The sequence below is a fragment of the Xyrauchen texanus genome, chromosome 41, assembly GCF_025860055.1.
Source record: "Xyrauchen texanus isolate HMW12.3.18 chromosome 41, RBS_HiC_50CHRs, whole genome shotgun sequence".
Lineage (NCBI taxonomy): Eukaryota > Metazoa > Chordata > Actinopteri > Cypriniformes > Catostomidae > Xyrauchen > Xyrauchen texanus.
This window is the reverse complement of record NC_068316.1, coordinates 1,628,336-1,641,308: the sequence shown is the minus strand read 5'-3', so window position 1 is coordinate 1,641,308 and position 12,973 is coordinate 1,628,336. Positions and strand designations below refer to the sequence as shown.

The following is a 12,973-nucleotide window of genomic DNA, read 5'->3' as shown; positions in this document are numbered from 1 at the left end:
ACACATTTCATCCGAATATATTAAACTGTTCAAGCACAACTGTTAACACTCACACCCTGACTAAACCGGACACGAGAGTCATGTCGCGTCAAAACCAATAGAACCCATTAAAATGAATAATGCTGTCTACCATGGGAGTGTGCATTGCAGTAAACAGATGTCCCGTACCATTTTGCACTGCACGTGCTGGCGCTACCACTGCCAGCAACACCAAAAAACAGTTTAGAAAGTTTGTGGCGATGGGCCCGGTGTAGACAGCCTCAAGCTGTTGCGTCACGTCAACGGACGCGTCAACACACGCCCCTGGTTTTAACAGGATGTCAGCACCATAAACTCTCAAAAAGTCATGACATTTTAAATATTCATGAATTGAACCGTTTACTAGTGTTTAATTGGGTCCAAGTGTTTTTAACTGCCCCATCCTTCAATAACAGTTCCTTTGCAAAGCTTGAATCATATTATGAATGTTCACAAGCAATCCACATGGACATTAGCCGAAAAAACATGCAATCCACGCTGACGACACGTCCAGTTTCCACATCCTGCACTGAAATGCACATCACCGGAAACACATCTAAACAGTCAAAGATGTCCATCCAGCACGTTTACATACACCAACCATTAAAAATATCGCAGATGGGTGAAAATAATACGTCCATTATGCTCAAAACATCAAGAGGCAGTAGCTAAATGACAGAAAATGGCATCTCCTCTTCAGAATTGTAACTTGACACCATGTCTTTTAAAAGCGGCCCGAGATATGTATCACGCAGTCAAAGATGTCCGTGTAGTGCATGTTTAAATACAAAAACAATTTAAAATAGTCAAGATGGTTCCCCTTTGGTATTCAGGAATATTTATGCCACAGTCAGTCCTGTCTCTCTCTCTCAGTTTATGAACTGAAGCACCAGTGGGCGGGGCCAAGGGTGCGATGATGTAAATTAGGTGTTGATATTTTTGAGCTGTAGAGGCGTTCATGAATTAATGTAACCCCTAGTGACATAGGGTAGTCGCGGAAGTAGAGAACAATACGTTTCAATAAATGCTTTTAATTAAGTTTTGAGTTCTGAAATTTACAGCATGTTAGAAAGTTAGTAGAAAGACCTCTTATATGTCAAATGATCAAGGAAAACAGCGTGTGCATGAGCATGTTCTCCCAAATTATTAGTATTTTTTTAATATGACCCTTTCACTGCGTTCATATCCAAGAACTTCATTTTTGCCAATTTTATATTTTGCACATGACTATATTCGATTGATCCTCGCGAACCCTGTCAAGACAATCATTTCTGGTCATATTTGACTTTAAAATCTAAAGAAACAAAGAAATGACGCTTTGCATATAGAATATAATGCATATTTTTGGGCTATTGAGTTATTTATATTGTGACATTATTTATGCAAAATCTAATTTCATATTTTCTCTGTATGGATTTGGGATCAGGACATAGCAATCGTTCTCCTAGTTTGATCTAACTGTCCTGGTCACTGTCATCTCGAAAACACGATATTGAGCATAAAATTCGAATTAAAATTCTATTATTGTAGCATTACATCAGCATCATGTGACAACATCCCTTTATGACTAAATGTACAATGAATTTAGCGATAAATCACAGGATTCCCAGAGCGTGCAGATGTTACGATGTGACCTCTTACCGGAGCTGTGTGGTGATGAAGTGCTTATTTCTTGTTGGCCTTTATGGCTTTATTTCCCGAGCTTTAACACGGCAGCCGTCCTTGAAACACATGTCTCAACAACATCAGGTGGACCACTGCGCTCCACCACAGCCAATAACTCACGGGGGTATGGGGATGTTGACAGGGACATGAGCCGCCACTCCTGACTTCATTAAACCGAGACTGATGACTGCGAAACGGATAGAGGTGCTGATAATTCATACACGCTTACCTGTGAATAACAGGCTCCTATTTAAACAGAATAGCCCCCCCTTACATAGTAGTCCCCTATTCGGCAGAGGCCACGTCCACACTAGTATATTTTCCTTTAAAAATGCATTTGTTTTAAATATGCTCTCATCATGCAATGTAATTCAATCAGGCTAGAAAGGGTGAAATTCAATATGAGACATAAAATCAGACAAATGACTTTATCTCTTCAAATCAACGCTACTGCCTTCCTCTACGCCAGCTTAAAGCGAGGGTTCACTCTAAAATGAAAATACTTTCATCATGTACTCACTTTAAATTCACACTGAACTCATATGACTTTCTTTTTTCTGTGGGACACAAAAGGACAAACTTATGTGTAACGTTTATGCTGCTCTTTTCCATACAACAAAAGCTCCAAAAATGACAATAAAGCTGCATAAAAGTATCATATAAGTAGTTCAGTGTAATCTGATTACAAAGTATTTACTGTTTACTTTCAAAGCCAAAAAGTAGTGTAATCCATTACATTTTATATATTTGTAACCAGGTTACAGTTACTGACTTTCAATTAAGGTAATTACTTTTAAGTACATTACTTGGTTGACACATATTTCTAAAATAAGATTCTTTATGTATAAAACATAATCTTAGAATTATTTTAGAATAGTAACCTTAAACTTTATGGGGGCGCAATAACGAGAAAAAACGTCACGCTTAAAGCGTTAAAGTCTCTGTATAGATAAAGTCAGGCATATGAGGTATCATTTGAAAGCTAAGAATCTGAACTTTTCAGAGATAACATCACTTATGCATGTGTGTCACTTAAAATAACAAAGTACGGCCTCAAAACATTCACATTGAAAATTAGCGCCCCCTAGAGGTAATATGGTAGTTTATGTAAAAATAAAAGTCCTTCCCATAGCACCTAAATGGTCAAGTCATATATCAAATGAAAGCTCTCGTTCTCAGGAATGTGACTGTATAGATAATTGTGTTGCAATAATACCACAGTTCAAAATTATTTCAAAAGAATCATAAAGTTACATTTATTTCTGTAAATCATCAAATACAAACGTCGCTTTTATGCTCCGATAACTGCTGCAGAAGTCTCCAAATAGCTAAAAACGTTATATCTGCTTTAACCTTCGGAAGTTCTCTAAAAATGAGCCATTGTTTACTTGTCTGTGAGCTTGTGTGAATAATCCAATGTTATATCTTTTATGTCCAGAACAAAATATGCCATTTGATATATCATCGCAAAGAGGAGGATCTCAGCTTTGTATTGACACCTAGATTGAGCTTGTAGTCCACTCAGAGGCTGAGATATTCAATGAAGTAATGAGGGTGCTGCTTGAACTGAACATTAGACTGAATGTCTATGGATGAGTGAACAGAACCAGAATATTATGTTTACAAAGTTAGGACCACAACAAAAAAAGTGAGTTAAATGTAGTTCAATGGCTTCAGAAAACATGCAATATAAGTGCAAATGTCAAACGAACTACTTTTATGGTGCTTTTCTGTAATTGGCAGCGTGAACATTTGTGTTTCACGGAAGAGAGAAAGCCCATATGGGCTTGCAAAACATAATGATTTATTGCTGAACTAGTCATTTAAGAGTGCAAAAAGTCAAACGAGCTTGTTTATTTTCAGCCTGACATTTTCATTCTCTTCCATTCTTTGTCTTTCAATTGTTTGTCCTTTTTTCCATATAATTGTAATTTGATTCTGCAGGTTCCTAACTGAATTTATAAAAGTAGGCAATCTGCAAGCCCTTCGAACGTTCAGGGTCCTGCGTGCTTTGAAAACTATTTCCGTAATTCCAGGTAAGCGGTTCCTAAACCTGTGCCGCAGGAGACAGCTCACAGTGTCGCTCTATGTCCAGTCCAGTTGCACAGAAAACCCTGGAGACAAACTGCATTTGGTTTCTCCCACATTGTGTTCTCCGACCATGTCTTTACCAACACACGAAACAACCCAATGCCCTGCTTCATTCTCCACTGTGTTGTTTGCCTGTTGTTGGTGCTGTTTGTCATTGTCTGTGCTCCAATTCTGGCTCATTGCAGATATGTTACTGAGTTTGTGGACCTGGGAAATGTCTCAGCGTTACGGACATTCAGGGTTCTACGAGCACTGAAAACTATATCAGTCATCCCAGGTGAGAGGCCTGCAGTGCTAATGGATGACCAAAACTCCTACTGGACATTTCCGTCACTTCCAAATCACTCTTGGAAACATGGAAATGTGGAATGTAGGAAATGAGACTTTTGAGCTGGGTAACAAGCTAACTGGGTGAATCTCATGTCCAGAAAACATGTACATTTCACCCAAAATCAAAAGAAATGTCGTTTGCATGAAGAAAATAGTGCTTATTATTTTTTTGATTATTTTTATGCCAATTAACAGTTATAAAAATAGGCCTATTTTTATTTTTGTGCAATGTACTGTAAAGTCATATTCCTTTCTTTTGATTTTGGAATGAAATTTGTTTTACCCGAACACGTTTTTGACAGGTTTCAGGAGATTCCCGAAATTATGCAATACTTTATGATATACATTAATCGCAGAACCTGCATTAATGAAACAACAATTCATAATCTTCTCGTCTACCTTCCCTGTTGAATAACAACATAAACCAGCCTGGAGTACTTTGCTGGTCTAAGCTGGTTTAAGCTAGTTTAGCTTTTCCCCTAGCCTGATCATCTGACAAGTGTCCAAAACCCCCGTGAAACCATTCAAACCAGACCAGCCTGACCAGTGAAAACAAGCTTGTTGGCCAGTTAAGATCAGTAAACCACCTTAGGCTGGTTAAAGCCATTTTATTCAACAATTCTGAACAATATTCATAGCAGGGATCCAAATACAGCCACCCTTTCTCCTGAGTATCATTACAGCTGTTAGCGTAAGATGCTGAAGTGGCTAACAAAGGACCTGTTGTGTAGTAGGTCAATCACAAACAAGACGGCTCAAGTTACTGTTACCTGTCAGCTCGGGCTTCAGTTAACTCACTCAAAGTCTCATTGGACCGTGCTAGTAAACTTGTATAGGCATGGGTAGCTGTAGCGGTACATGACTTTGCATGTTAAGCCAATAAGCATGAACAACAGAAGCTTCTTGTGGAATGAGAAATACACCTGAAATACACAATACACACACAACACATATACAGTATATATTGGGGGGCCAGACAGGAAATCAGAATATATAGTTATAAATCAGAATATATAGTTATAAATCTGAATATATAGTTATAAATCTGAATATATAGTTATAAATCAGAATATCCAGTTATAAATCTGAATATATAATTGTAAATCAGACTATATAGTTATAAATCAGAATATATAGTTATAAATCTGAATATAAAGTTATAAATCTGAATATATAATTGTAAATCTGAATATATAGTTATAAATCAGAATATATATATAGTTATAAATCAGAATATCCAGTTATAAATCAGACTATATAGTTATAAATCTGAATATAAAGTTATAAATCTGAATATAAAGTTATAAATCTGAATATATATAGTTATAAATCAGAATATCCAGTTATAAATCTGAATATATAGTTATAAATCAGAATATATAGTTATAAATCAGAATATCCAGTTATAAATCTGAATATATAATTGTAAATCAGACTATATAGTTATAAATCAGAATATATAGTTATAAATCAGAATATAAAGTTATAAATCTGAATATATAGTTATAAATCAGAATATCCAGTTATAAATCAGAATATATAGTTATAAATCTGAATATAAAGTTATAAATCTGAATATATAGTTATAAATCAGAATATCCAGTTATAAATCAGAATATATAGTTATAAATCAGAATATCCAGTTATAAATCAGAATATCCAGTTATAAATCTGAATATAAAGTTATAAATCTGAATATAAAGTTATAAATCAGAATATATAGTTATAAATCTGAATATATAGTTATAAATCAGAATATCCAGTTATAAATCTGAATATATAGTTATAAATCAGAATATATAGTTATAAATCTGAATATAAAGTTATAAATCTGAATATCCAGTTATAAATCTGAATATATAGTTATAAATCTGAATATATAGTTATAAATCAGAATATCCAGTTATAAATCTGAATATATAGTTATAAATCTGAATATATAGTTATAAATCTGAATATAAAGTTATAAATCTGAATATCCAGTTATAAATCTGAATATATAGTTATAAATCAGAATATATAGTTATAAATCTGAATATAAAGTTATAAATCTGAATATATAGTTATAAATCTGAATATATAGTTATAAATCTGAATATATAGTTATAAATCTGAATATAAAGTTATAAATCAGAACATATAGTTATAAATCTGAATATCCATTTATAAATCTGAATATAAAATGAGTTACTTCATGTTTATAAAAGTGAATAAAACATAATCAAACATTTCACAAGAAACTTCAGGCATGTTCCATTAAAGATTCTGTTGTAATCTGTCACATTTTGTGCTCACTGCACTCACAAATGTTTGTAAAGACAGATGTAGATGTTGTGTGCTGTGTTTGGATGTTTGTTTAATTGTTGCGTAATGTCATACGTATGATGTCACTATACAATTTGTAATTGATTGATAGTAATAACTGCCTAAAAACTACAGTACATCTGATTATTATTAGTAAAACTGTTGGGATATCACTGTTAGAATCTTGTGCTTGTACCGTTTGTGACATCAGTGTGTTTGTCGCTCAGGCCTGAAGACCATCGTTGGCGCTCTGATTCAGTCGGTGAAGAAGCTCGCAGACGTCATGATCCTCACGGTCTTCTGTCTCAGTGTGTTCGCTCTCATCGGCCTGCAGCTCTTCATGGGAAACCTGAGGCAAAAATGCGTCCGCAGCACCGCACACTGTCTCAACACCACGCTACCTTCATACAACAACAGCACTTTCTTCTGCAATAACAGAACCTGGTCCTCACTGGAGGAATTCATGAGCAATGAAGGTGAAGCTATACTACAGTCATGAAGAGTTCAGACATGGTCAGGCTTTACTGTGGTCTTCTCCATGTGGATCATCATGCAGCACAAATGGTGCAAGACGAGTTGCTCACTATGCCTTAGCAAACGCCACTAATTAACAACTTTATTTTTAACTGTTTCACCATTTGTCACCTTCATTATATGAACTTCCATGTCATGCAGAGCACTCCCTAATCTTTAAATCCCCCTGTAAATCCCTGGATGGCCGAGCAACTTTTTGAACTCTCAGACCATAAAAAGTGGCGCATGATAATCAGGAATGCATTGTGAAGACCCGTTGTCATAGTTTAATGAAGCAACCCTTACATAAAAGTACTTTGATGGTACGTTGGCATCAGATGGCAATACCACAGTACTTTGATGTGTACCATACAGTATAGGTTTTATATACACATACTATATACAGTACTTTATGTGGTACTTTATATTAAATAATTTGCAGTATATTTTAATTACAGTATATACATATATATATATATATATATATATATATATATATATATATATATATATACTATCAATAATATATATATATATATATATATATATATATACTGTATATATACTGTAAATAATATATATATATATATATATTAGGGTGTGCAGTCAAGCTATTATTTGTATCTGTAGCAATGGCAAAATGATCTGTATTTGGGTACAACCGGATGTGGGCGTGGCTTACAACGGAAGTACAAAACTAATTGTAAGGCCGGTTTTAAATTGTAGTTTAAAACTCCATTTATGCGGCAGTTTCCAAATACCAAATATCATATTATTATTTCTTCTTTTTATAATAATAATAAAGTAATAATTAAAATAATAATGATTATTATTCTAACAATAATAGCAATAAAAATAACATCAACAACAACAATAATAAAACTAATAATATTAATAAATATTTGTATTATTATTATTAAGGCTAAGTATATATATATATATATATATATAAATTATAATATTTTTTTTTCTCCCCAATTTGGAACGGCCAATTCCCAAAGCGCTCTAAGTCCTCGTGGTGGCGTAGTGACTCGCCTCAATCCGGGTGGCGGAGGACGAAACTCAGGTGCCTTCGCGTCAGAGACCGTCAATCCGCGCATCTTATCACGTGGTTTGTTGAGCGCGTTACCGTGGAGAATGGCTTGAAGCCTCCACACGCGCTACGTCTCCACGGTAACGCAAGCCACATGATCAGATTGACGGTCTCAGACGTGGAGGCATCCACGCACAACTCACCACACGCCCCACCTAGAACGAGAACCACGAGGAGGTTACCCCATGTGACTCTACCCTCCCTAGCAACCGGGCCAATTTGGTTGCTAAGGAGACCTGACTGGAGTCACTCAGCACGCCCTGGATTCAAACTCACGACTCCAGGTGTGATAGTCAGCGTCAATACCCGCTGAGATACCCAGAATCCCAATTATATAATTTATTTTTCTTACCAGATAAATCAGAAAATTATGGATTATTGTCATATTTAAGGACTAGATTTTTTTAGGCTAAGAAATATAAAAAAATGTAAATACAAATTTGATTTAGTTTTTCCTTGATATAAATATGGTAATTATTATTATTATTAGTATTTTGTTGGAAGTTTATTATAAAATGTAAATCCGTTAATCTTAAAATAATTTTTTTAGAATATATATATATATATACTGTACATGCATTTATTATATATACACATACTGTTCATACATATTGTATATACTATACAATATTCATACATACATGTCCTTTTTCTTTCCTATGGTTAGTTACATGGAATTTGCTTTCATTGTACTAATACTTCAGATATTTTTACTCTCAGCACATAATTAATACTTTATGGCTACTTGTAGACTGATCACATTATGATGTCTTTGGTTTTTAAATGTCAGACTGTGTAATATGAAGCATGTTGATCGTAATTTTGCATTTGAATGCCGTCAGATGAACCGACATTTAAGCTGAGATTTAGTCTTATTTTTGGTTGGTCTCATTTTATTAGAATAGCAATTAGGACAGTGCTGGCACTCAATAAGTTGACCTGCAGTATATAGATGTAGGACACAGACTGAAATAGACAGGCACGTTCTTTTGATATGCTTTGTCATGGTACTCTAATCATTAAAATGTCCAAAACAGCAGCAGTTTCAGATGTTTCCAATGCAATATCCTTTACTTTATTTGAACTATTTTACTACCTTGATAACAGGTCAAGAACTTGAACTTGTGCATATATGTGACTTCACTAATCAATAGCACCTAAAGCACTCTGTTCCTACATAGGCAGCTGTCTTCTAAGCAGACTTGGATCTAGAATGGGTTCTACATAGGCAGCTGTCTTCTAAGCAGACTTGGATCTAGAATGGGTTCTACCTAGGCAGCTGTCTTCTAAGCAGACTTGGATCTAGAATGGGTTCTACCTAGGCAGCTGTCTTCTAAGCAGACTTGGATCTAGAATGGGTTCTACATAGGCAGCTGTCTTCTAAGCAGACTTGGATCTAGAATGGGTTCTACATAGGCAGCTGTCTTCTAAGCAGACTTGGATCTAGAATGGGTTCTACCTAGGCAGCTGTCTTCTAAGCAGACTTGGATCTAGAATGGGTTCTACATAGGCAGCTGTCTTCTAAGCTGACTCGGATCTAGAATGGGTTCTACCTAGACAGCTGTCTTCTAAGCAGTCTCGGATCTAGAATGGGTTCTACATAGGCAGCTGTCTTCTAAGCAGACTCGGATCTAGAATGGGTTCTACAAAGGCAGCTGTCTTCTAAGCAGACTCGGATCTAGAATGGGTTCTACATAGGCAGCTGTCTTCTAAGCAGACTCGGATCTAGAATGGGTTCTACATAGGCAGCTGTCTTCTAAGCAGACTCGGATCTAGAATGGGTTCTACATAGGCAGCTGTCTTCTAAGCAGACTTGGATCTAGAATGGGTTCTACATAGGCAGCTGTCTTCTAAGCAGACTTGGATCTAGAATGGGTTCTACATAGGCAGCTGTCTTCTAAGCAGACTTGGATCTAGAATGGGTTCTACATAGGCAGCTGTCTTCTAAGCTGACTCGGATCTAGAATGGGTTCTACCTAGACAGCTGTCTTCTAAGCAGACTTGGATCTAGAATGGGTTCTACATAGGCAGCTGTCTTCTAAGCAGACTCGGATCTAGAATGGGTTCTACATAGGCAGCTGTCTTCTAAGCAGACTCGGATCTAGAATGGGTTCTACTTAGGCAGCTGTCTTCTAAGCAGACTCGGATCTAGAATGGGTTCTACATAGGCAGCTGTCTTCTAAGCAGACTCGGATCTAGAATGGGTTCTACATAGGCAGCTGTCTTAAGCTGACTCGGATCTAGAATGGGTTCTACCTAGACAGCTGTCTTCTAAGCAGACTCGGATCTAGAATGGGTTCTACATAGGCAGCTGTCTTCTAAGCAGACTCGGATCTAGAATGGGTTCTACAAAGGCAGCTGTCTTCTAAGCAGACTCGGATCTAGAATGGGTTCTACATAGGCAGCTGTCTTCTAAGCAGACTCGGATCTAGAATGGGTTCTACATAGGCAGCTGTCTTCTAAGCAGACTCGGATCTAGAATGGGTTCTACATAGGCAGCTGTCTTCTAAGCAGACTCCGATCTAGAATGGGTTCTACATAGGCAGCTGTCTTCTAAGCTGACTCGGATCTAGAATGGGTTCTACCTAGACAGCTGTCTTCTAAGCAGACTCGGATCTAGAATGGGTTCTACATAGGCAGCTGTCTTCTAAACAGACTTGGATCTAGAATGGGTTCTACATAGGCAGCTGTCTTCTAAGCAGACTCGGATCTAGAATGGGTTCTACATAGGCAGCTGTCTTCTAAGCAGACTCGGATCTAGAATCGGTTCTACATAGGGATCTGTCTTCTAAGCAGACTCGGATCTAGAATGGGTTCTACATAGGCATCTCACTTGGATGTGGCGAATAAGTTTACTGCACATTTATGAGCGGTCTGGACCACACAGCAGAAATGTTTAAGGTTAAACTGAAACACATAATGCCGACAGCTGGATAGTAAGACCAGCGCGCTCTGCCAAACATGACGGGTGGCATTTTCCCCTGTGCCCTCTCTGGTGCCCAGTGCCACTCGAGCCTGGAGAGCTGGAACAGAGTGAACGAGCGACAGTGTTAAAATGAGACGAGATAACATGTAGGGTGCTCTGTCTGCCTTAGATCTCAGAGAACAAAGAGGTTCACTCAATAGTGCACATACAGTATCCTGATGGTGTTATATCATATTACTGAGAAAGAATTTAATGGAATTTTTGAGTGATGTTTGAGTGATGTTGCAACAATTTGTTTTAATTCATTCAACACATGAAAACGATGAAAAGAAACCAGTGTTACACAGCTTGATTTGAGAGAACAAATCAATGCTCATGAGGATTTGCTTGATTTTTGAATCTAATTAATTTTTTTCCCCCTTCATATTTACAGACAATTATTTCAAAATAGAAGGAGCCAAGGACGCCTTAATATGTGGCAACGCAAGTGACGCTGGGTGAGTAAAAATCAGAGTTCCTACAATCATGAAAACCATGGAAATATCAGGGAATTTAAAAAAAATGTGATTTCCAGGTCTGGAAAAGTTATGAACCTGAGTAAAAGCAGAAACTGTAGGAAATGGGGCCTGGTTAGCTCAGTAGAAAAGATGCTGGCTGAGGTGCTGAGTGACTCCAGCCAGGTCTCCTAAGCATCCAAATTGGCCTGGTTGCTAGGGAGGGTAGAGTCACATGGGGCGGCTGTGGCTCAGGTGTTCGAGCGGGTTGTCCACTAATCACAGGGTTGGCGGTTCGATTCCTGGCCAAAGTGCCGAAGTGTCCTTGGGCAAGGCACTGGCTAGCGCCTTGCATGGCAGCTCTGCTGTCATTGGTGTGTGTGTGTGTGTGTGTGTGTGTGTGTGTGTGTGTGTGTGAATGTGTGAATGAGTCACAGTGTAAAGCGCTTTGAATACTGCTAAGGTTAAATAGGTGCTATATAAGTGCAGACCATTTATCTCCTCGTGGTCGCTATAATGTGGTTCTCGCTCTCGGTGGGGCGTGTGGTGAGATGTGCGTGGATGCTGCATGTTAACTAACAAATATAAAAGTTATTAATTAATATGCATTTTTTTTAGACATTATAAAATTGACAAATTCTTTGACATTTCAAAATATACATTAATTACAGCAAAAGCAGTGTGATACATGTGAAGACATCTTTTTTATCTAAATATAAGATAATATACAATTTACGTTAACATCTAAAGTGAGAATTACAAGTAATTTGAATGAATTTCCTGTTACTCATAACTGCTCAATGCATCTTAGTGGTCAAAAGTGATGAAAGCAACATAACTTCATCAAAACAACTTGTTCAACTCAAGTATACATCATTAATTCTTCTTTACTATGTATTTAAGATAAATCGATTTACTCTCATGAACTGTTGAATGTTGATGTGTGAGTTTGATGTAAGCTGGTTTGGCATCAGATGACTAAAATATGAGTAAAAATATGAACAATTTCCTCTTTCAAGCTCAATTTAGGCTAATGTGTGCATGAATTTTTACTCTCGCCACATGACCTTTAGACAGTTATACCTTTAATTTAGTTAATTTGTTATGTTTGTTTCATCTGTCGTGTCTGTTATGCACAGATATGTGTGTGTGTGGAACCCTGAAATACACAGTATGCAAATGAGGTGCGTTGTGGTTGGATTACGAAGCTTTTGCTACAGATCTTGAAAGCAAATACGTTCAAAATGGCAATAATGCTTAGTCACGATTTGGGTTAGACTAAGATATATTTAGAAAAGTCCCTTTGTAATGTACAACTGTTAAAAAGGCCATGGCAGGTGTAAGAGTCGCTGAACAGCCGCTGAGCTGTCGTAAATATAGTTGTGTGTCTATCTGACTCAGCAGAACTGCATGTACATGTATGAGTCAGTGGCTTTGACTAACTCTCCCAGAATCCCATTCAAAAGCAACCAGACAGACGGCCAATAAACCTCTTAAATTCATGAGTGAACTGTCCCGGAACGGCACATTTGTGGTCCA

At 36.9% G+C, this 12,973-nt stretch overlaps 1 protein-coding gene across 1 annotated transcript in view; it reads left to right on the top strand.

The window, feature by feature from the left end:
- Window positions 1–12,973, top strand: part of LOC127634602 (sodium channel protein type 4 subunit alpha-like) — a 192,123-nt gene that overhangs the window by 52,992 nt on the left and 126,158 nt on the right. Inside the window, exons 6-8 of the mRNA XM_052114210.1 lie at window positions 3,960–4,051; window positions 6,636–6,884; window positions 11,374–11,437. Coding sequence (XP_051970170.1) covers window positions 3,960–4,051; window positions 6,636–6,884; window positions 11,374–11,437 — 405 coding nt within the window. The remainder of the gene's footprint in view (window positions 1–3,959; window positions 4,052–6,635; window positions 6,885–11,373; window positions 11,438–12,973) is intronic.